At 33.6% G+C, this 21,672-nt stretch overlaps 2 protein-coding genes across 2 annotated transcripts; both read right to left on the bottom strand.

Moving 5' to 3' along the window:
• Nucleotides 1–3,702: 3,702 nt before the first annotated feature.
• LOC308418370 (taste receptor type 2 member 116-like) lies at nucleotides 3,703–5,686 on the bottom strand (the record flags this gene model as incomplete). Its single annotated transcript, XM_080913728.1, is given in 4 exon segments — nucleotides 3,703–4,311; nucleotides 4,314–4,403; nucleotides 4,405–4,637; nucleotides 5,662–5,686. Coding segments are annotated over 4 exon segments (957 nt in total).
• A 7,206-nt stretch (nucleotides 5,687–12,892) lies between these two features.
• Nucleotides 12,893–13,897, bottom strand: LOC308418369 (taste receptor type 2 member 123-like; the record flags this gene model as incomplete). The annotated part of the gene is made up of 1 exon (XM_080913727.1): nucleotides 12,893–13,897. One exon carries the CDS (start codon nucleotides 13,895–13,897, stop codon nucleotides 12,893–12,895), a length of 1,005 nt encoding a protein of 334 aa, XP_080769853.1.
• Between the last annotated feature and the right edge of the window lie 7,775 nt (nucleotides 13,898–21,672).

The raw sequence follows: 21,672 nt of genomic DNA, 5'->3' as shown, positions 1-21,672 counted from the left end.
GGAATAGATACAATAATTATATATTCCTGTTCATATTCTAAACATATATTCTTACATGAACAAAAAAAGTGTAGTTTTCATTTTTCAACAAAGCAATTTTTTAATAAAGAAAACATATGACAGATAGTTACAACAGATTAAAATGCAAACAACAAGTGATTGATGATTCCCAGTTTTAATGGATCTTTCTAAGTAAGAATTCTTGCACTTAAGGCTCCTGGAGCACTGTGAAAGAGTGGGCAAAGAATCTCTAACAGGAACTCTACTGTGAAATTGAACCTCCTAAAAATATCAGGGAAGCAATTCCATGAAGTCTCAACAGGGCTTTCTTATAAAAGACCTGAACTGGAAAATACCAATAGACAAGCTAATATGGAAGAGCGAAATCTCAAAGCGCCCCAACCACAAACAAAGAACTACAGGGAACTAAGAAATACTATGAGTGCATGAAAATATTCATCACAAGAGAGTAAATGCTGCATATGTCACCGAATATAAAGTGCTCTTTTCTAGAAGCATGTATACATAAGTAACATTATACCAAATCTCTCTCTCTGTCTCTCTCTGTCTCTCTCTGTCTCTCTCTGTCTCTCTCTGTCTCTCTCTCTCTGTCTCTCTCTCTCTGTCTCTCTCTCTCTCTCTCTCTCTCTCTCTCACATCCATTCATCTATCTATCTCTATCTATCTATCTATCTATCTATCTATCTATCTATCTATCTATCATCTGTCTATCTATCTATCTAACAACTATACATTTCATGGATATGAAAGAAGGTATATAGACTGCAATACACCGTGTACATAGAAGGGACTGTGCAGAGCAAAGGAAAAAGCAAGAATTCTAGCAACTTAATGCTAAGCCTTTTCATTCTCAGAATTTTAGCTTCCTCACATGAAAAACCATTTTATCAGACATGAGAGAAGGAAAAGTATGAAACACACAGATTATGTACTGCATAAATATTAAAGCATTTGTTTTTATACCAAAATACCCACATTTATTTATTGTTATCTGTTTCTCCAAATAATATCTCCAAATATTTGAACCAAAATTATAGGAATTATTTTTGGAACTTTTGCTTAAGATCAAAGGCAGAATAGGTGTTTAGGAAATGCTTATATTTTTAAACAAATAACTAAACATACGTATTAGTTAAGGAGAACTAAGAAAGAACCTTCTAAAGTAACAACACCAACGAAAATGGCTACATGAATAATCTCATTAATAAATAAAGTATAACATTCCAAATTTTCTGCATATATAATTTTTAAATGTACAATTTCTAGAGTTCTATTGATGTAAACCTCTCTACACCATATAAAGTACCTAGGCAATATTTCCTTCCTCTTACCCTTCCTGCAACTATATTATTTTTAAAATTCTTCATAAATTCACTTCAAAAATTACCTTTAATCTTTCTTAATCTTTTACAATTTTTATTCTTCTTCGAATCAGCCATTCCATGGTTTCTCATTTCATTCTCCCCCATCTTTAAGGATATTTTTACCTTCCCAGAGCACTGAAACCCACCCTCTACCACACCAAACCTCCCCATTCTAAAAGACCTCAAGTTTCTGAAATTTAGGTGCATCTTCTATGACTGAGGCCAGACTGGGCAGTCCTCTAATGTGTGTGTGTGTGTGTGTGTGTGTGTGTGTGTGTGTGTGTGTGTGTGTGTGTGTGTGTGTGGGACCTTAGAACAACTAGTTGAGACTGCTAGTCTTCCTATGTAGTTACCCACCTCCTCATCTTCTTCTAGCTTTTCCCTAATTTAACTACAGGCTCCTTGCCTTCTGTCTATGGGCTGGGTGTAAATTTCTGCATCTGACTTTCCCAGCTGTTTGTTGGGCCTCTCAGAGGGCAACTTTGTTAGGCTCCTGTCTGTAAGCACATCATAGTAGCCATAATAATGTGAAACTGTGGAGGCTCTGCTTGAGATGCATTCCAATTTGGGACTGACACTGGACCTTTTCACTGGGAAGACAACGCCATTGTGCCATGTTCTCCTGGAGATGGATTCTACAATTTCAGTCTCCCCACTGCAGAGCATTTCTTCTAAGGTTCTTCCTTTTGAGCCCTTAGAGTCTTTCACGTCCAAGGTCTCAGGTATAATCTAGAGGGTCTCCCGACATACTGCCTTCCAAGATTGCCTGTTTCCATTTCTTCTGTTGACCAAGCCCTGAGGGCCCACAGAATAAATTCATTTGTAAACCTTTTATTTATGTCATTCACAGCATGAAACCATATAAAACAATCTACATGCATTTCCAGTTAGTCAGTTACAACTTACTCTAAACTGTTCCTATGACAAATGTGTTGTCATCCAACCTAGTAGAATTCAGATATATGATGTCAAAATGTTTTTGAAGATTACAGGCTGAATCTTATTTTTTAAATGATAAGCATCATATTTTCCCTATAATCTGTCTAATTTATGTCATTTCTCACATAATATTTAAGCTTTTCACATATAAAATATTGTAAGTATGGATTCTAGTTTGTTGTCTCCTTGTGTGACAAAAATTAGGACCAAAACTACATCTTTGGGAGGAAAATGTCTATTCTAAGTCATGAGTGACTCACCATTGAAGGGAAGTCAGGGTAAGCAATCAAGACAATGATCTGGAGGCAGAAACTGACGAAAAGGCCAGGGAAGAATGCTGATTGTTGGCTTGCCTTTCATGAATTTCTCAAACTGCTCCATTATACAAGACTGAAGCACCATCCCAGAGGTGGCCCTACCAAAAGTGAGTTTTGTCTACTCACATCAATCATAAATCAATAAATCATTGCACAGACATGCTGACTGTCCATTTAGATAGATGTATTTTCTCAATTAATTTTTTCTCTTCCAAGATGATCTAAGTCTCTGACTAATTGAAGGAAGAAACAAAACCTACCAGCACAGTATATAAACTTATTAAGTTCTACTTTAAGGAGTATGTATAAACACATATCCAATAGTAAGATGACTTATTCTGAGATATTTAAAAGGAATAAACCGTTACAAAATTAATGTTTGTTAAAATCATTATTTTGCATTTTATGGGATATTTTATATACTTACATTTCAAATGTTATCCCCTTTTCCAGTTCTTTCCCTTTCATTACCTTCCCCCTGCTTTTATGAAGATGTTCCACCATCCACCTACCTGTCCACTTCAAGCTCACCACCCTGGCATTTCCCTATACTGGGGAACTAATCCTTCACTGTTCCAAGGGCTTCTCCTCTTATTGATGTCAGACAATGGCATCCTCAGCTACATATGTTACTGAAGTCATGGGTCTTTCCATGTGTATTTTTTGTTTGATGTCTTAGTTTCTGGGACATCTGGGGGTCTGGTTGGTTGATATTGTTTTCCTTTTAATGGAGTTGCAAACTTCTTCATCTCCTTCATGCCTTTCTCTACTCTTCTATTTGGGTTTGTGCTCTCAGTCTGATGGCTGTTCAAGTAATTTACACTTATGCAATTTAGTATCCTACAAACATGTTATTTTATTAATTTTGTACAGTGTCTGGAAAATGCTTAGAGAGCATTTATCTTGTAAGTTGAAAGCACTTAAAAACAACTTTCTTGTAGGTTGAAAATATACTCTTTATTTAATTCACAAGATTTTTTTAAACCAAATAATTTCTGGTATTCTATTTTCCTGTAAGACATGCAAGATGATCCACAGAAATGAATCAAAGGTTTGTACACTCAAGAGTTTCTATCTTTGACCCTGTACTTCAGCCACAGGAGTACACAGAGAGAAGCCTTTCTCAGCTTAGCATTGCTCAGAATCAGGACCCATGAATGCACTGAGGGAAAAGCAATTCTTGCAGCCTGTGTGGTCAAAAGCATCTTAGTTCTCTCCAGAAGCAGAGAACTCCAAACGCTGACAACAAGAGACAGAAAGAAAATGGAATAGAGGAGTATGGAGGCAATCAACCTCTGCGAGGCTCTCATGTGGGCCTTGGTGCTTGCGCCTCTGCATCCTTCTTCACTGTGTTGCATCTTCCTCTGATGTTTCCACAGGGAGAAAACAAGTAGGAGAAAATTGACCAATGATACAGCAAAGGGTATGAACTTAAAAACAGTGTTGGCAAATGAAAACATTATACGAAGTTGTGTGTTATTAAAAATCAAACTGTTAAAAATATTTACATTATATTGAATGATTAAAATGTTCTCAGGTGCATTAACAACAATAATATTTAATCCCAAGAGAACCAAAGACATTATCAATGTCGCTGCCATTACTTTTTTAATTCTGACCTTTAAATAAAGGAACATAGTGCTGTAAGAGTTTGCTATCTTGAAAAAAAACAAAAGATGCTGAGACTTGTAGCAAACCAGAGAATAAACTGATTGAAGGTGGTCCATACACTGTGTATTATGGTCACTATTCTTTCACCCATCTATTGTTCTGGGAAGGACATAGATAGGGGACCAATGCACTAATACTAACCACAGCAGTAGAATTCTGGAGATGGCCAGAGCAGTGAGGATCTGATCCACTGACAAGAGTGTCCTTCTCTTGACCAAGCCCATGATGTTCACCACTATGATGAATCCATTGCCAAAGATGCCAATTAAAACTTCCACACTCAGAATGACAGTAAATGTGATCTGTAGGACACCGTTTATCTTTACTTGAATGCTTCAGTTTCTATTGTCATTGCCTAGGACTCATTAAAACATGGTTCAAATTGTGCATATTCAATAAACAAAGCTCCATAGAGTGTTTTCTTAAACAACATACAGATATAATACAAAACAAGCCATTACACCTGGATTAGGATTTCTTACTTTCTATCATTAATGTTTTGTATTTTCCTAGAGGGAAGAACTGACCTCCATGTTGATGTGGTTTTTATTACACAAAGCAGACTAGAGATATTGCAAATTTTGAAGAAGGAACTCTTGATCTCTTGTGCTGAGAAGCAAATGAAGATATAATATATTTATTTGCATTGTTTATTTTATTATAAATTTTCATCTTATATACATATGTTAATATATTAACATGAGTATTATGTGAATAACATTAAAGTGTCTATCATTTTTATAAGGTAGCAAAAATCAGAATCCTTCCTAATAATTTATTACCACATGAGTTTACAAATAGTTTAATCAGTTAGGTTCTAAGCTTATCAGAAATAAGCAAATAATTTACTACAAACTTTCCCACAGAACAATAATATCATAAAAATCATTACATTTCCAAAGTTGAGTTGAGTACTGAGAATATGCATTCATCATTTGATTTTATGCAAAAAATGCACATATCAATACCCACAAACTTATATTTTGACACAAAACCCACTCTCACATCATTTTGTGTAGTTCAGGATGTTTGAATCATGTAGCTCATGCATGCCATTCTGATCATTTATAAGGTGCTATTGTTTAACAAATACTAAAAATTATAAATGTTAGAACACTGACTAGAGAAATTGTGTAAAATTGTACTAGTTTTTGACTGCAAGCAAACATATGTATGAAAATCCTTTTAGTCTCAGGAAGCATTTACTAAGGAAAATAAGGCTAAATATACAGCAAGAGATCTTTTTCTTTACTGTCTGGCTCATGTCCCATAGTATAAATTGATATATCCTCACTAAGGACCTAAGGATTTTATCCTTCCTACTACTATGATAATATCAGTTCACTCACTTTTACTGCAGGTGTGAAGATACATGAGCTTATAAACTTTGGAAAACAAACATTAGTTAGTCCTTTCTTCTTTAATAGCTATAATGAACATAAAGTTCTAATAATATATTATAAAGAGTAAATAAGAAGAAACATGTGTATTATATTTACTTCAGTGTATATGGATGATGCTACTATTAGAAACTTGAAACAATATCATTTTTTAAAAAATAATGGTGGACACAGATAAAGTATGAGAGCTAAATAACTAGCTATATTTATAACTACAGGTATTTCTAGGTAACAGATTATAAAAAAAATTCCCTTCATTCAAGGAAAATAAACATGCATCTTATTCTTTATTGAGTATCCTAATATAACAGTACCCAACTCTATAAGCTAAAGGTTCTTATTCAAAATACTAATATTTAAATTATAGTTATGGAAAAAAGCCAAAATACAAAATATTAGAATCACATACTTATCAGATAATATCTTAATAAAAATGTATTACTTGGGTTTATGTGGATATCTTTGATCCACTTACACTTGAACATTGTACAAGGGGATTAGTAAGAGTCTATTTTCATTCTTCTGCATGCTGAGTGCCAGCTGAGCCAACACCATTTGTTATAGAAGCTGTCCTTTTTCCATTGGAGGTTTTCAGCTCCTTTGTCAAAAATCAAGTGACCATATGTTTGAGGGTTCATTTCTGGATCTTCTATTCTGTTCCATGGATCAACCTGCCAATCTCTGTACCAGTACCATGTAGTTTTCAACACAATTGCATTGTAATATGGCTTGAGGTCAGGGATGGTAATTTTCACATGTTTTCTTATTGAGGGTGGATTTCGATATTTTAGTGTTTTTGTTTTTCCAGATAACTTTGCAAACTGCTCTTTCCAGCTCCATGAAAAATTGAATTGGAATTTTGACTGCAACTATTACAAAAGAATGTAGGGCAAACCTTACAACACATAGACACAGTGAAAATTTCCTGAACAGAATACCAAAAGCTAGGGGTCTAAAACCAAGAATTGAGAAATGGGAATTAATGAGATTACAAAATACACTGTCAAGGACACTGTCAAGAAAACAATATGGCAGCCAACAAATTGAGAAAAGATCTTTACCAACCCCACATCTGATAGAGGTCTAATATCCAACATATACAAAAAACTCAAGAAGTTAGACTTTAGAGAATCAAGCAATCCTATTAAAATTGGGGTACAGAGTTAAACAAAAAATTTTCAACTGAGGAATATCTAATGGCTGAGAAGCATCTAAGGAAGTGCTCAGCATCTCTAGTCAACAGGGAAATGCAAAGTAAAACACCCCTGAGATTCCACCTCACAGGAGTCAGAATGGCTAAAATCAAAAACTCAGATGACAGAAGATGCTGGTGAGGATGCAGAGAAAGAGGAAGACTCCTCCCCTGTTGGTGGGGTTGGAAACTGGTACTACAACTCTGGAAATTAGTCTGGCTCTTTCTCAGAAAATTGGACATAGTCCTACCTGAAGACACAGTTATCCCACTTCTGGGCATATACCCCAGAGATGCTCCAACATACATCAAAGACACATGTACCACAATGTTCAGAGCAGCCCTATTTATCAGAGCAAGAATCTGGTAAAAACCTAGATGTCCTTCAATAGATGACCAGATATGAAAATTGTGATATATTTACACAATGGAGTACTACTCAGTTATTAGAAGCAATGACTTTATTAAAATTCTTGGTAAATGGATACATCTAGAGAATATCATTCTAAGTTGGGTAACACAGTCACAAAAGGGCAGACATAATATACAGTCACAGATAATTGGATACTAGTCACAGAAAGCTCTGAATAACCCAGAAACTACTCACAGGCCATATGAAGCTCAAAAAAAAAAAAAAAAAAAAAAAAAAAAGGCCAAATAGTGAAATCATCAGTACTTCTTAGGAAAAAAAATAAGTGTATAGCACCCTCTCAGAGTGTAGTATACCTAAACTTTAAATCAATAATAATCCAAGAGCTAAGAATATAGCCTTGTGGCAATTTTTGATATTAAAGGATCATTATGTTTAATCTATACACACAAGGAAAACAATTTTCATGTTATGTTTTGTCCTAAATTTACTTTATACTCATGGTAACTGGTGGGATATCAATACATGCTATCAAACCTCTAAAAGAATTGTGAAAATGCTTTTAAATTTGTACATGTATCTCTTTTCGTTTTTTTTAATGGGTTAAATGTACTCTTCTATGTTTTATTTTAATTTATGACATATTGGCACATCTTTATTTTATATTTTAATTGCACAACTTTATTTTAAAAAACAAAGATAAATGTATAGATTATAAAAACATTTTGAATTAGAGCATATGAATACATTTTTGTCAGTACTTGATTTTTTTAAAGGTTTGATAGTATGCCTTAAAATCTTAATAGTTACAATGAATATAAAGTACATGTAATACAGGATGTTAGCTGGAAATAGTCAGTTTTCTTGGAATGTAAAGATTAAGGATAATGATTATTCATATTTGTGGCCTTTTTTTTTCTTGAACTTCATATAGTCTGTGAGTTTTTTCTGGAGAGTTCAGAACTTTCTGAAGATAGTATCCAATTACCAGTGGCTGCATATTATTTCTGTTCTTTTGTGACTGGGTTACTTCATTCTGGATAATATTCTCTAGATGCATCCATTTTCTTAATTTCATAAAGTCATTGTTTCTGATAGCTGAGTAGTACTCCATTGTGGACATATACCACAATTTTTGTATCCATTCATTTACTGAAGGACATCTGGGTTCTTTCCAGCTTGTAGCTACTATAAATAGGGCTGCTATGAACATTGTGGTGCATGTGTCTTTATTGTATGTTGGAGCTTCTCTGGGGTATATGCCCAGAAGTGGAATAACTGGGTCTTCAGGTAGTACTATGTCCAAATTTCTGAGGAATCGCCAGACTGATTTACAGAATGGTTGTACCAGTTTACAACCCCACCAAAAGTGAAGAAGTATTCCTCTTTCTCCGCATCATTGCCAGCATCTGCTGTCATCTGAATTTTTGATCTTAGCCATTCTGGTTGGTGTGAGGTGTAATCTCAGGGTTGTTTTGATTTGTGTTTCCTTGATGGCTAATGATGTTGAGCACTTCCCTAGATGTTCAGGTTTCAGCCATTTGATATTCCTCAGTTAAGAACTTTTTGTTTATCTCTGTGTTCCTTTTTTTAATAGGGTTGTTTGATTCTCTGGTGTCTAACTTCTTGAGTTATTTGTATACCTTGGATATTAGGCCTTTATCAGATGTGCAGTTGGTAAAGATCTTTTCTCAGTCTGTTGGCTGCAGTTTTGTTTTCTTGGCAGTTTCCTTAGCCTTACAGAAACTTTGCAATCTCATTAACTCCCATTTGTCGATATTTGACCTTAGAGCACAAGCCATTGGTGTTCTGTTCAAGATATTTTCTCCTGTGTCTAATTGTTCTAAGGTTTTTCCAAGTTTCTCTTCTAATAATTTCAGTGTACCTCGTTTAATGTGGAGATCTTTGTTCCACTTGCACTTGATCTTTGAACAAAGAGATAAGAAAGAGTCTATTTTCATTTTTCTGCATGCTAAGTGCAAGTTGGACCAACATCATTTGTTGAAGAGGCTGTTGTTTTTTGTTTTAATGTTTAGAGCTGCTTTGTCAAAAATGAAGTGACCATATATGTGAGGGCTCATTTCTTGATCTTCTATTCTATTCCATTGATACAAGTGCCTATCTCTGTACCAGTACCATCCAGTTTTTAGCACAATTGCCTTGTAAAATACGTTGAGGTCAGAGATGGTGATTCCTGCAGATGTTTTCTTGTTGTTGAGGATGGATTTTGTTTCCTAGGTCTTTTGTCATTCAAGTTGAAATTGCATATTGCTCTTTCCAACTCTATGAAGAATGGGTTTTGAATTTTGATGCCTATTGTAATGAATCTGTAGACAGCCTTCAATAAGATATTCATTTTTACAATGTTGATCTTTCTAATCCATGAGCATGGGAGATCTTTTCATATTCTGAGGTCTTCCTTGAGTTCCTTCTTTAGGGATTTGAAGTTCTTTTCTTTCAGGTCTTTCTCTTGCTTAGTTAGAGTCACACCAAAGTATTTCATATCGTTTGTGACTATTGTGAAGGGTATCTCTTCCCTAATTTTTTTCTACCCATATTTGTCCTTTGAGTAGTGGAAGGCAACTGATTTTTTTGAGTTAATTTTATATCCAGCCATTTTGCTGAACCTGTTTATCAGCTGTAGAATTTCTCTGTTGGAATTTTTGGGGTCACTTATGTATACTCTCTTGTCATCTGCAAACAGTGATGTTTTTTTCTTCTTTCTTTCCAATATGTATCCCTTTTGAATTCTATTTGATATCTAATTGTTCCAGTCAGGACTTCCAGTACTATGTTGAATAGGTAGGGGGAGAATGGGCAGCATTGTCTAGACACCAATTTTAGTGGAATCTGTTCAAGTTCCTTACTGTTAAGTTTGAGATCGGCTATTGGTTTGCTGCATATTGTTTTTATTATGTTTAGTTATGGGCCTCGAATTCCTGTTTTTTCCAAGACTTTTAACATGAAGGGGTATTGAATTTTGTCAAATACTTTCTCAGCAGCTAGTGAGATGACCATGTAATTTTTTTCTTTGAGTTTTTTTTTTATATGATGGATTATGTTGATATATTACTGTATATTAAACCATCCCTGCATCCCAGGAATTATTCCTACAAGATGAGTAGACAACAAGAAATAAGTAAACTCAGAGCATAAGTTGACCAGATCGAAACAAAAAGAACCATTTAAACAATCAGCAAAACCAAAATCTGGTTCTTTCAGAATATTAACAAGATTGATAAACCCTTAGCCAGATTAACTAGAAGGCAAAGAGAGATTGTCCAAATTAACAAACTCAGACAGGAAAGTGGAGACATAACAACAGAAACAGAGGAAATTCATGAAATTATCAGATCCTACTATAAAAGCCTATACTCAACAAAGTTGGGAAATCTGGAGGAAATAAATGTATTCCTAAAAAGATACCAGATACCAAAGTTATACCAAGACTAGGTAAACCATCTCAATAATCCCATAAAATCTAAATAAATAGAAGCAGTCATAAAAAGCCTCCCAACCGAAAAAAAGCCCAGGTCCAGATGGATTCAGTGCAGAATTCTATCAGACATTTATTCATGACCTAATAGCAATACTCTCCAAACTATTCCACAAAATAGATTCAGATGAAATACTACCTAACTCTTCTTTCGAGGCCACAATAACCCTGTTTCTTAAACCACACAAAGACCCTACAAGGAAACAGAACTCTCTTATTAGCATTGATGCAAAAATATTCAAAAAAATCCTTGAAAATCGAATCCAAGAACCTAACAAAAGGATCATTCAGCATGATCAAGTAGGCTATCTCTTTTCTTTAAATAAAGTTTTAAGAAAAAAATGTATTATTCTTTATGTTACATTTTTGCACACTGAAAGTTTCAACTCATTTTTTTCCATAAAACTAATATTGTATATTACAGATTCAGCTTGAGTGTTTATTCACAATATGTTTTAAATTACTCTGGTAGGTTTATTTTGGTTTTTAGATTGTAGTTTAATTATAAATTTTCTCTATTTCCTTTATTCCTTCTAAGTCTAGCAAACACCCTTACCCACTCACTTTAAATTTGCAGCCTTTATTCATTGGTTGCTATTACAAGCATGTATGTTTTTATAGATACATAAGTGTACTATTCATATTTCTGTATGATATACATCCACATTATATATGTGTGTATATATGCATATATTATTCATATCCATATATTATATGGATGCCCATATACTACTTGTTTGTTTTATTCAGAATTGATCAATCAGTACTAGAAAGCTGATTGCTGTTTTCTCTTTAGGAAAGACTACTTCTCTTCTTCCCATTTTTACGCAGGTCTTTTGATTATTCTGCACATTTGATGCTTTGTAGTCTTTTGATTGTCCATGTTGACATATGTGTGTCCTCCTTGTTCAGCTGATACTTGGGTGGCTATGTTCATGAGTCTATGAGTATATAGTATATCTTCCCTGTTACTAAAAGCCATGACCTCAAAGCAAAATCCTTGACCCTCTGACTATTGTAAGCTTTCTCTCCTTTCATATTCTTCCCTGGGTCATAGGTGTTGATTGTTTGATTGTTTTATAAATATACTCATTAGAACTGGCTTTCACAACTATGCATATGTTTGGTTGTGATTTTCTGCATTCATTCTCATTAGTATTGAAAATAATTTTTAATGATGACAAATTAAGCTTAGGTTTATTTTTGAGTATCCTGGATAATGTTCACATATTGTTGCCAGGTATTATGCTGATATAGCAATTCAGTTCTGTAAATTTTCATCAAGTAACCTTAATTTTACTCAGTGTGTTTGTGAGTAGTTAGCATAGCTTCCAGTATCAGGCATGGCATTCTACTTGTTCAAAGCCTCTTATGTCCAATTACTTGAAAATTTGTTACCACCATGATATGTGCGCACTACTGAATTGATAGGGCTATTATGCAATAGTGGTCCCTCATTATTGAGGGGATTCAAAAGTGTCATATTTGGATAGGATTACTACTTCCCTTTCTATTTTGCAATCTTGCACAGTGAACTCTGATAACATAAGGACGAGTCGTAAGGAAGATAGCAGACAGGTCACTTCAAACTCTACAGTCCCTATTTCTAAAGTACCTAGTATCAGCAGAAATGGGAAATTATTTCACCTCTAGGTATTTACCAATGGCAATAGAAATAGGCTGTTTGTTTCAGAAGTATCATGGGGAGTCCTGAATCACAACTGAAAAGACCTGTTCTGGTTGATATTGGAGTTTTTGTCACATAATCATTGACTTTCGAAGGGAATAGCATCAGGCCATATAATAAAAGCTCATTCATAATATCTAATTAAAAGAATTAGAGATTTTCCCATAATAGCATGATTCTAATCTTATTGTTATTTGCCATATCTAACTCCTCATCATCCTCCAGTATTTTTCTCCCTCTTCATTGAATGAAAGCTCCCCATTACCATTTCATCTGTGAAATCACTTACATACTGCTAGTTTTATTTATTCACATCCTACCATCCTATGTATTACTTCTTCCAGCTTTAAAGCACCACTTTTTCTTTTTCAAACAAAAGATCACATTTTCAGTGTACTGATCATCCTCAAGGTTTTGTAAACTCTACTCCAGAATCTAATAGGAACCAGTAGTTTCCAAGTCTTTGAACTGGTACTTCAGACAAGGCAGCACTAAAAAAGTGGCTTTTCTCAGCTTTCTGTTTCCCAGAATCAACACAATTGAGTGGCTTATAAGAAAAATTGCTTCAGAAATATGGTCAAATAAAAGTATTACTATATTGTTCATTGATCCAAGGTTCAAAATTGCTATGGTAATGGAAAGTAAGTATATTGTATACAGCAGCAGGAAGGAGAACCCAGTTTGCAAGGCTTTCATGTGGGCCAAGGTGCTGGCATCTCTACATTGGTTGGCATTGATTTGCATCCTCTTGTGATGCTTCCAGAGTGAGAAGATGAGCAAGAGAAATGCTACCAGGGAAACAGTGAAGGGTATGAGCATGAACATTGAGCTGATGGGTAAGAAAACATGGGATGAGTTGGTGAGAAAGAAAACCTTGGATGAATTTGTGAATAAGAAAATCTTATGAAATTCTGTTGCATCCCTCAAACTGTAAGACATATTTCCTTCAGAAACATCAATTGAAAAATGATCATACATTCTTAAAGATAAAATATTTAAAGCCAAGAAAATCAGTGACAGCAGTATTATTATTAAAATCACCTTTTTAACTCTCCACTTTAGGTACAGAAAAGTAGAGTTAGAAAAATTGGCTATTTTGAAAAAATAAAAGACCCCAAGGCATGTAGCAAGCCAGATGCTGAAATGGCTGTTCATTATACAGATAATACCCATTGCAGTAAGCAGTTCTGATGTCATAGGCAAATGTGGGCACAGTATTAATAACAATATACAAATGATCATAGACCAAACATAACCGAGTCTAGTCAGAGCCAAAGCAGTGAGAATCTGGTCAACTGTAGAAACCCTTCTTCTCTTGACCCAGACCATGATGTTCACTACTGCTATGAATCCATTTCCTAAGATTCCTGTTACTATTTCCACAGAAATGGTGATTACAAGTGTAAACAAATGGCTGTTGTTTATTGTCTGTGTAAACATGTTTCAATGTGTGATGTCTCTGCTTTGTTTAAAAATATTCTACGAGCTTGTCATGAAAATTCAATGTATTCATCCTTTAAAGTACCACTTACACATTGCTGATTAGGAAACATCAAATATACCCAAAATTATTTCACAATTTCTCCATGAAAATTTTGTCTTTTTACTTCCAAGAGATCACCTCTTCTTCATCCAGTAACTCAAATCCAGTTTTCTAGAACTGAATAAATGATGAATTCTTGTTTATTAACCTACAAAAAGATACATTTATTAGGATTATTTTTACTTTTCTCCAATGTACAAATTTTGGTAATACAATATAAGTTCTTATCAATGTTAAAAAATTATATATGCAGCAGATCCTCAGTAATGATTTATGAATATTTTTGTTAAATCAATAAAATGCTATATGTATACAAATATAATATAATTCTATGTAAACATTGGTCAAAATTCTTTGTACATAATACTCAACTGCTCTAAAAAATCTTTCAGAAACACTGCTGCATTGTTCATGTCACAGAAGTTGTACTGTTCATTTTAATTCATATAAATTCATGTGGGCAATAAACTACATATACACACAAACATGCAACACAAATTTATGAAAATCATTTCTTTTTCATTTTGTTTCAATAAAAAAATTCACTGATTCAATAATCATGTGTATAGATCATGTTTAGTAACATAACAATTACCATGTATTTTATTTTTTACTGCAAAAGTAATAATTAAATCTAGAGTCTTCCTCGTGTAATTATTCTAAAAAGGTATACCTCTAGGTATCTTTCTTACTCTATCTTTTTAAGAAAATATCAAGCATTGCTCAGTCTTGCCTAAAGGTCACTCTGTAGTCCAGGTAAGCCTTGTACATGTGAACTTGTAATTCTCTCAAGTCAGCCTTACAATTAACTGGGAATACAGGTCTATTTCCCCAATGTACAACTTCTTTCATGGTTCTTTGACAGTGTCCAATAAAGAGTTTTAACTTAGCACTGCACAGTATTAAGTGGAAAAATTTATCAATCTTTTAACTATTTCTCCACATATAGAGATGAGATGTTTTCCAGTCCTTGGAGCTGTGTTTAAGGGTAATGAGTTCCTCTGAACACAAAGAAATTTCCTCAGTCTTAACTATTCCTGATAATATGTTAATGCATTTATTAGTGCCAAAGACCTGAACACTTTTATCTAATTTTCTTGCCTATTGCTAACATATTCTCTGCAAACATCACTTTGGCATCAAGACAGATATATGATAGACAGTTTCGGCAAGTGACAGGTAAAATATGTGATAAAAACCATCATATTTAAAGAGTTATGAAACTAAAGAAAATAAAATATTACATGTTACCATAAAGCAGAAAAAATATTTTAATTATCATTTATGGCAGGGAATCCTAGATAATTTTACTGTGGAAGACTAACTTTACTCTCTTTATAGGCCCCTAAAAACACACTATGCAAATTCTACCAGTTGAAATAATTTATAATTTGTCAATTACAGGCCAGAATGCAAAATGCTTAAGGAAAACACAAAATTGAAAACAAAAATTGAACAGCACAGAGATGAAACTGTCCTTGTTAGTTCTCTGTCAGTAGAGTAAAACATTTGAATTAATTTACCTTTTAGGTAGAAAATTTTGTTCACTATTTCTGAGCTTTCAGCTCTTGATCTCTTGGCTCCATTATGTGTTATGGCAGAACAGCAAAAGAGTGGAGCAAAACTGCGCCTTCCATGAAGCCAACAAATGAAGAGAGAGGAAACACCTGTGCACCTAATATGCCCTTCAAAGGCATGCCTATTATGACATAACTTCCTTCTTCTAAGCTCCTCCTACTTCTTATAGTTCTACATCATTCCATATCACATCGGATTAGTGACCAAGGCTATAAGTCATGGCCTTTCTGGGTATTTAACATAATTTTATGATGTTTTTATAATTTTTTTTCTGGCTCATGTCCTCTGATTTGAGAGGAATAATGCAAGCATGGGGGTCAACTGTATAAAACTGTATAAAACAAATGCCTATGGCAGAATTTCCTAAGTTTTTAGACAAGGGGCAGCACTAAGTAAAGTCTTTCTACACATTGCCCTGAGGAGCTTGTCCTGAGGCCCTGACAACGTTTCCTTTTACTCTATGTGAAAATTCATTTGATGTCTTCTTGAAATGCCATTTCTGGGTCAGGACAGTCTTTTTCACTGAAAATGAGAATAACTGAAGATAGTAAATTTCACTAATTGCTGTCTTTGTGTTCTTTTGATAAACACATTAAAATTATGTTACAAGAATTATAAGATTTATTAGTCTGAAGTACATAAAGATCCATCGTATCTTGGCAGATGACAGTACTCAGAGGAGATTTATAATTATTTTCTATAGAACTACCAGGCAAGAAGTCTTGCATAAATTAAATATTTGACCAATGGAAATTTGTAGTCCACCAAATGCAGTGGTGGTTTCTCAATGTCAGTTCCTCTCACTCAAAAGTTTTGGCTTCTGTCGAACACAAAATATATCTAATATATTTGTTTATTTGGTCCATACTTTTCTATATTATTGAAATATATCAATTGGGCAGCTAGCCAACTTTCCTGTTGCTCCTTATCTGTGGAATAAGATGTCTTACTATAGGCAATATTTAAATATCTTAAAAAAATATTTATATTGTCTAGGGTCACAGGGCTCTAAAGAAAGTCCTAGGACTTTGTAATACATAATCACTGTAGCCTCCACAAAGTAAGAATTATTGTTATAACATTCTTGAAATTACAGGAAATTTTGTGTCAAATTCTTGTCATATTGTGTCAACATATCTGAATCCTGTCAAAACAGGATGAAATGCAAGGTAAACATAGATAAGCATAAATTTTTAATACTCAGGCTGATGCTTGCTCTCTAAGTATATTCACTGGGCAGACCTCACCTTGATGCAGTGAAAGTTGCTTCTGAGTTGATAAACATCTCTGAGTAAATCTTCAATTTCAGCAACCTCAGCACAATCATAATGTATAGCTCTGAAAGCAAAATTGGCACTGCTTTATATAGGCTGTGTCACTTGAGCTAGCCGGCCTTCTGATTGTGTTTGGGGATTTTCTAAATCAAGAATTTTTACTCCTGAATCTGAACCCAGAGCTTTATGTATGCTAAGTACTCACTTAGAGTTGCACCAACAGCACTCTACACCAAGATTGACTGTCCATAAAATGGCACACTCTTATCTCAAGGTAGAAAATCTCTACAATAACAAAAACTATAAAATAAAATCAAATCAACAAGAATGAATTTACAATAGATTCTATTTGAATCCACAGGCATGTATCCAAAACTTATACCTCAAAAATGAAAAAGAAATCTATACAGTGGATTTTCTCCTTCATAATGATGCATACAATTTAATAAACTTCTGAATTTTGTGGTGATACCCAACATTAAAAATATTTTATTGCTATCTTATAACTGTAATTTGGCTGGTCTTTGCTAATATAAAGATCGTATATGCAGAATATCTGATATGAGACTGCTGTTAAAGAGTGATATAAACTGAAAATGGTGACAATTCTTTGGTTGAGAAAGATTGATCAATAGAAGAAAATAAAATCCTAGAAACATATGATTTTAAATAATTAAATAACTAAGTTATAAAAATAAACAGAATCATATCAAACAAAATTATTAGAGCAGTTTTACAATCTACCACTAGTAAATCAATGGGTCTGATTAAATCACTTGAGTTCTACCAAAGTGTAAAATGGTAACGTATACCAATAACTCACAAACCATTCCACAAATGAAGGAGAAAGGACTTAATTTCCCTGAAGCCAAAACATGATAAGAGTCGATCATGACAGAAAAGTAAAACTTTTTTTTCAAATAAACATAAATGCAAAATTTCTCCGTAAAATATGTGCAAACGTTACTGAAGAACATTTTATCTGTAATTGAAGCCAGGGGTTCTGATGCTAAAAGTTGGTCATCATGACACAATGAATTTGAAGGCAGCCAGGCAGTATGAAAGCCTGTCACAAACATACAAATACTTAAACACACCCACACACACAAACACACATACACTCATGTATTTATATATTCAAACATAAAATGAAGATTTTCTACCATGACAAAGTTAGTTTAGGCTAAAAATATAGATTTGACCCAATAAATCCAATTAAAAATCCAATTCAATACATGACCAAGCCTTGAGGCACAGATGACATTGTCTTGGTATATATGAGAAGGTATTTGACAAATTTCTTCATAACTTCCTGGTACAAGTTTTTAAGGAATTATAGGCAAAACAAATATTTATCTATTTAAAAAAGAAAAGATTTAACAGTGTTTTTATCTAGCACAATAATTCAAGAGAAAGAACTTCAAATAAAAAAATGAAGATAAATTAATTGCATTTGCAATTATTGTAAAACAAAACAAAAAACAAAACAAAATTATATCCTCTACCAAGAAACATTTAGATCTTATATATTTTTTAACATATAAACAGATAGAAAAATCAGCACACATAAACCTAAGGACTGGTGTAAAGCCACAAAATGGTGGCAAAAATTAATTCCATTTATATGAAATAATTCCAGGAAAAATAAAATACTTAGAAATAAATTAGTCACTAATATAAAAAGACTATAAGACAGTAATTGAAGACAACACCAGAAAATTAAAATGTCTGTCATGCTCAGGGATAAGTAGAAGAACATTGTGAAAACAGTTATATTGTCTAAAGCAAGTTACAGATATGATACAGCTCTCTTCATAACCCAAGTTCAATTCTCAAGAGCAGTAAAAGACCAATTTTAAAATTCACATGGAAGCACAAAATATTCTGGACAACCATTAACAGGAAGCAGTGCAAACATATCTGAACACATGGCATAAGGTTATAATATGGAAACCCATTATCAAAGATAACATAGTACTGACAAAAAGAGATGTAGAGACCATTAGAGAAGACAAAAGCACAAGCAATAAACCCACAGTATGGTACATAATAATGATAGGAGTAGTGAAATCCAGATGCATAAAACTCATTAGCCACAAGGTAACTAACTGGTCAAAACCCTTAACACTTTCAAACATCTAGAGTAAAATAGATAAATCACTTAAGGAGAGGCACAAAGTTGTCTTTTAAGAGACACCAATAGCCTATGAAATAATTCCAAATATAGTAAATGAGTTAACATGAAATTAAACAACTTCAGCCTGTCAAGTAAAACAATTTTCATAATTCAGAAGAGGAAAATGTTGCCAACTATGTATTTTATACTGGATTAACCAAAAACTTTAATAGTTATAAAATGAATTTAGTTCCTACAATCAACTAATTCAACCAACAAGATAAATGATCTAAATACAGATGGACAATAAATCCTTGAATAATTACTTAAAATCCTGAAAGAAATAGTGAAATGCAAATTAAAACTGCTTGTGATTCCCTCTTCCACATTACCATTCCTGTTCCAAAAAATAAAAAATAAAAAACAGAGGGGAATAAATGACATTGAAGACTAGGTAGAGTCTTTACTTCTATCAGTTCTATCAGTGGTGTGTAAACTGATCCAACCCGTAGGGAACACAGAGTGAATGTTCTTTCAGAACACTGAAAACTTACAACCTCGCCAAACCACCATACACTATAAAAGTGAAGGCAATGTTAGGAAGCAAAAGCACTGAATTTCCTAGAGATGCAAGAGAAGCAAAGGAATGACATTAGTCTTTATTTTAAGAGAAATATGTGAGATTAGATGTTTTCATTATCTTAAGAAGATAATACTTGCAGAGACTTGAAGCAAAGCAGATCTATGGATATTGCTGCCTTCACAAGCAATATGAACCTCCATCTAAACAAGTCTATTTTATCAACCTGCATGGTCTATGTGGACTAAATGAACATCTGTGTCCTCCAATTCATGAAGAAACTAACTGGGAGTCAGCCCAAATAGTGTGACTTTCATTATCCAGTAGAATATTCGCATGGTTGCTCCTCTGATAAGGTCAGCATTGTTCACAATGCTATGGAGGCCTTAATAAAAATACTAAATGTAAATTTTGCCTTGAACCAGGCCAAACCTCAATCAGGTATACACATTGTTCCATACATTCCCTAATTTATAGTTATCAATGTTAAAACTTTAGCCAAAAATCTCATTTGCTAACATGCAAATTAAGGCACCCACCCTTATACTGTTTGTGAGCTTTGTCTTGTCTGGTTTCTATGTTAATTCAACTCATGATGTACAGATTACATTTGCAATATTTTAAAACATTTTGTGTGAGAATAAAAGGATAAGCTACAGTGGTGTCTCACCTTCAATACATGTTCCTCATAGCTTATTTTCATAAATAAATTAGCTCCTTGGCAAAATGTTAATAATAGTTGTGTGGGTTGTTCCTTACTAATTATTTCTTGATTCTTTCATGATCTCCCAGGAAATTTTATTATCCTACAATTATTTGAAAATAGAATCTTTTGTAGGAATATTATATATAAACAGTAAACACAAGTACACATACACAGAGAAAGAGAGAGAGAGAGAGAAAGAGAGAGTGAGAGAGAGATAGAGAAAGAGCGACAGAGAGACAGAAAGACAGAGAGACAGAGATAATGAGAGAGACAAGAAAGAGACAGAAAAAGACAGAGCAGAGACAGAGACAGAAACTCAGAGGCAGAGAGAGAGACAAAGAATGAGAGAAGGAGAGTAATGGTTTAGAATAATCTTGTAGGCTTATGGACAACACTAAAAACTGCCAAGAAACTTAGGACAGTAAATTCTTTAATAAGGTACACTAGTCTGTATAAAACAGCACATTTTTAGACCCATGCATATTTATTAACACATAAGGCTGTGACTCTTTATTTTTTATTAGATACACTTTGTATTTACATTTAAAATGTCATCCCCTTCTCCCACCCTGCTCTCTCTCTCTCCTCCCCCTTCACTTGTCTTCATGTAGGTGCACTAGCTACTAATCAGCCTCCCCACCCCATTGGCTAGGCATTCCCCTACATTGGGAAAATGTGCCCTTCCTGGTCCAAAGGCCTCTTCTCACATTGATGCTAGACACAAAGCAGTGACTTGTGGATAGTGATCTATCAAGGGCTCTCATAAAACTATTGCGAAACACATAATTTTGGTGCTCCTAGGTCCTGAGAAACTGCCCCCTTATCTGTATGCCCTCAAACGAGTAACCAAAATTGTAATAAATTGTAGTGTATTACTCAAGTTGAGATCCACTGACATTAAGTAAAATGAAACCAAAACCATCAATGAGGTATTCAATTAAGATATAGCCATGAAAATTGTCTATTATTCTTAAAAATAAAACTAAACCAAAAGAGGTCATGTAAATTAAATAATGTAGAAACACAGAGTATAAATCCAGTTTAAATAATTTTGTTTTCTAAATTAAAGAATGTAAATATAAATCTGAAATAAACCAAAAATGTTTTTAAAAAAAATCATATTTAACCTAGTATCTGGTGGATATCTTTCATTGCAGAGAGTGGATGATAGAAGAAAAGAATTTTACATTAATTCTGTCTCCCAATCTAAAAGGAAAAAGATAATTCAGTAGGTAAACATACTTTCTATTTGAAACAATTTTTTAAATTTTCTAAATATATCTTTACCTAAGACATTGGATAATTTGATCTGTATGACCAATAAAATATAAGTCAAACCTATGTTTTATGCTCAATTACTTGACATTTTCTATTTTACAAATCATTCTTATGTGTCTTACATTAATCATTAATCATCT

Source organism: Micromys minutus, assembly GCF_963924665.1.
Source record: "Micromys minutus genome assembly, chromosome: 3".
Lineage (NCBI taxonomy): Eukaryota > Metazoa > Chordata > Mammalia > Rodentia > Muridae > Micromys > Micromys minutus.
The sequence above is the reverse complement of the archived record's forward strand: the minus strand, read 5'-3'. Positions and strand labels throughout refer to the sequence as shown.